Source organism: Trachymyrmex septentrionalis, unplaced genomic scaffold, assembly GCF_001594115.1.
Source record: "Trachymyrmex septentrionalis isolate Tsep2-gDNA-1 unplaced genomic scaffold, Tsep1.0 scaffold11, whole genome shotgun sequence".
NCBI lineage: Eukaryota > Metazoa > Arthropoda > Insecta > Hymenoptera > Formicidae > Trachymyrmex > Trachymyrmex septentrionalis.
Genome location: NW_017304228.1, coordinates 4,988,254 through 4,991,372, shown reverse-complemented (window position 1 = coordinate 4,991,372; position 3,119 = coordinate 4,988,254). Strand labels below are relative to the sequence as shown.

The 3,119-nt window shown below is 29.2% G+C and overlaps 1 protein-coding gene across 5 annotated transcripts in view; it reads right to left on the bottom strand.

The window, feature by feature from the left end:
* The window catches only part of LOC108750622 (alpha-tocopherol transfer protein-like), a 53,768-nt gene that overhangs the window by 15,742 nt on the left and 34,907 nt on the right, over nt 1-3,119 (bottom strand). Inside the window, exon 1 of one of the 5 annotated variants that reach the window (XM_018490195.1) lies at nt 1,646-1,825. The exons of the other annotated variants lie outside the window; for them this stretch is intronic. Within the exon in view, the coding sequence (XP_018345697.1) occupies nt 1,646-1,664 (19 nt within the window). The 5' untranslated portion in view covers nt 1,665-1,825. Of the gene's footprint in view, nt 1-1,645; nt 1,826-3,119 lie in introns of those variants that run through there. 5 annotated transcript variants of the gene reach the window in all.

Below are 3,119 nucleotides of genomic sequence, written 5' to 3'. Positions count from 1 at the left end.
AATAACAAAAGAAAAAATATTAATTATTATTATTTAAAAATATTAAAAATATTAAATTATTTATAAGCGCAAAAATCACTTAAATTGCAGTCATTAGTAACACATTGTGCAATGGTACATAGTATTATCATTGCAATTTTGAAATTGCGAAGGTGCATCTCCGATAAATGTCTGTTACACAATCATATTCGTTTCTGAAACACCTGATCTAATAAATAATTAATTGAAAGTAAACTGCAATAAAATGACACAAACAATGGAAAATTGTATTCGCAAATGTGGCGATATAAATTCAAAAAGCTTGATTTCACAATTTTTTTATTCCATAAAGTAACCAACCGATATTGTTGTAATTGCAAAAAGAACTATTAATTTCCGCTTGTTAAAAAATATTTTTCAGACACAGAGGGAGTTAATAAAGTGAGCACTCACGTTTGATGTTACAGCACATTGCGAGTTTGTTTTGGGAAAGAATGAGTGTGTTAAAATAAATAAACGGACAAACTGTCCGTTGACGTGCACGATTGAAGCGCGCGTTAAGAAGAACAGACGAAAATGTGAATGGTACTCGGCCGTTCACTTGTCTTGTACAGCGTGCCAATGTACGAGTGAACTTAGAAAGTTAATACAAGAGTGATATCCAGTCGCGGCTTTTCAATTCGTTCGGATGTCGATTCTGACTATTTTTTCTGGCTATTTTTGCGCGTTTTATACGCTTAATGTTGATGATGAGACGTGTAATACAAACTGACACATCCCATAAGAGTACTCGGCGGAAAACATAGTGATAACAATTATAACACAATACGACAAAAATCGATTTTTTTTTCTCCCATGAAAACATTAAAGAGATTCTGAAAGTAGATGAAAAAATAATATCCGTGTCTCAGCGTTTTACCAGATCAAGTTGTTAACGTTTTTTATGCAGCCATTTATCGTATTTGCTTTATATTGGCTTTTTACAATTGTTTTAAATTAAATAATAATTTTTTAAAGTAAATAATTGACATTTTTGCATGTGAAATTACAAACGTTATTTGTGTGAATACAAAAAAAACAATTGAGAATTTTTTTTATATATTTTCAAATTTTTGTTATTATTATTATTATAACACAAAAATTTTAAAAAATATAAAAAAAATAATTCTGTTGTTTTTTTTGTATTTGGAACATCGCACAATTTCACATGCAAAAACGTCAATTATTTATTTTAAAAAATTATTATTAAATTTAAAACAATTATAAAGAGCCAATATGAAGCAAATACGATAAATGGCTGCATAAAAAAACGTTAACTTGTAATTAATTTGCACTCAACAATATAAATAAAACGTAATAATATAACACATAGTGTTACGTAACATTTATATTGTTGAGTGCAAAATTATAACAAGGTTGCTTTTAGCTGGCATCGACTAGGTAATTCTACAAGTAGAATTACTCAGTCTACTATATAAAAATTGTTATCTTTACTGTTGCTAAAAATCACTATGATTTTTTTCTGAGTACGATTTCTTTTATATGTTTTTTTTTTTTAATAAAAAGAACATATAACATTTATTCAGCAAGACGTGCAGAGAAGACGTAAGAGAACCGTGCAGTCGCATACACACACTTTCGTTCAAGATAACGGTTTTGTACTCACTTTCTAACAATGGTGCCATGATGCGCTGGGTGATTTCCGCACTAGCAAGCACGTAACTCGAGGATAGAAGGACCCGAAACTTTTAAACGTTCGAACACGAAATTAATCACGGATGCTCGGCGTTCCAGACGATCCGAGCGGCATCAAAAATCGCTCGAAAATGCGGCTGACGCTATCCGGCATCCACTCTTATACGTAGCATAAAAGTCCTCAGGGTCAGGAAGGTAGGCAGTAAACGTCGATTTTACACGAGCGCACAACGACTTCGTTGCTCGCATGAGAATGTGGCTGACATATAATTTTATTGTCGCTGCCATTAACGCTACCGTAACAATAAACAGAACGCGATGATGACGCGGTAGTACATGGAAATAAAATAGTAATTAGCTTAATGTCGTATACGATGAATATTACTGATTAATTGAATTGATGGGATGAGTGCGCTTCACATATAAATATTCACTTTCAATTGTGAGCACATTGATCAATATCAAGGAGCAATCTTTGTGATGTGTCAATAAATTACAGAATTATTGTTTCAAAGAAAAAATATTTTTCTATAAAAATATAAGATTGAGAAAACTTTTTGATGTAAAAAGATATTTCACACAAATTAAATGTTGTACGATATAGTTGGGAATGAAAAATTGTATCGTTAGTGTTTAGATTGTAATCACGCGTATCAATGTATCAACTTTAACAATTGCCATAAATGTAAGAAATATCAATGCCGTGAAAAACGTGATTTAATACAAATGCAAATTTAAATAATTAGTTAGCATAAATATTAATTATTTTATAAATAACGAACTAGTTGCAGCTATTACATAATGTTTTATTATATATAATAAAGTTTCAAAGAAGAATTTTTTTTTTTAACAGAGAAGAATTGCTAAAACCCTATTATTTGAGATATTTTATGTTATATTTTTTAGTTAGTCACTAATTTAAATGTAAATTAATATTAGAACTTAAAACATTTATACAGTTGTATGTTTAATCTTTTGCTAAAAACAAATTAACTCATTATAAACTTTCATAATGTAACCGCGTATTTATAAATATTAGTATATTTAACCGAATCAAATCGTACTTTTCAATTTTCAAAAATATACTTTCTTTAAAAATAATAAATTTGAAAATAAAAATAATAAAAAATATAGTTGCGAAGATTTATACATTAATAATAAATAAAAAATTATGTAACATAATAATATTAACTTGATTAATAACTTGAAAATTAATGCTTGAATTCTAATTTATTCGCTCTACGTATTTAGGTTATCATAAGTTGGATATACTTAAAGAACTGGAAAGGATACGAGCAACAGGAGTCAAACGCAGATGACGTCGCGCAAACATCCAATATATATCCATAAAATGTGAAATCTCCTTATTCACTAAAACGTTTCATGAATATATTGTTTGCGCTTGACTCTTGCTGCCCGTATCCTACCCATTCTTTGATTTATAA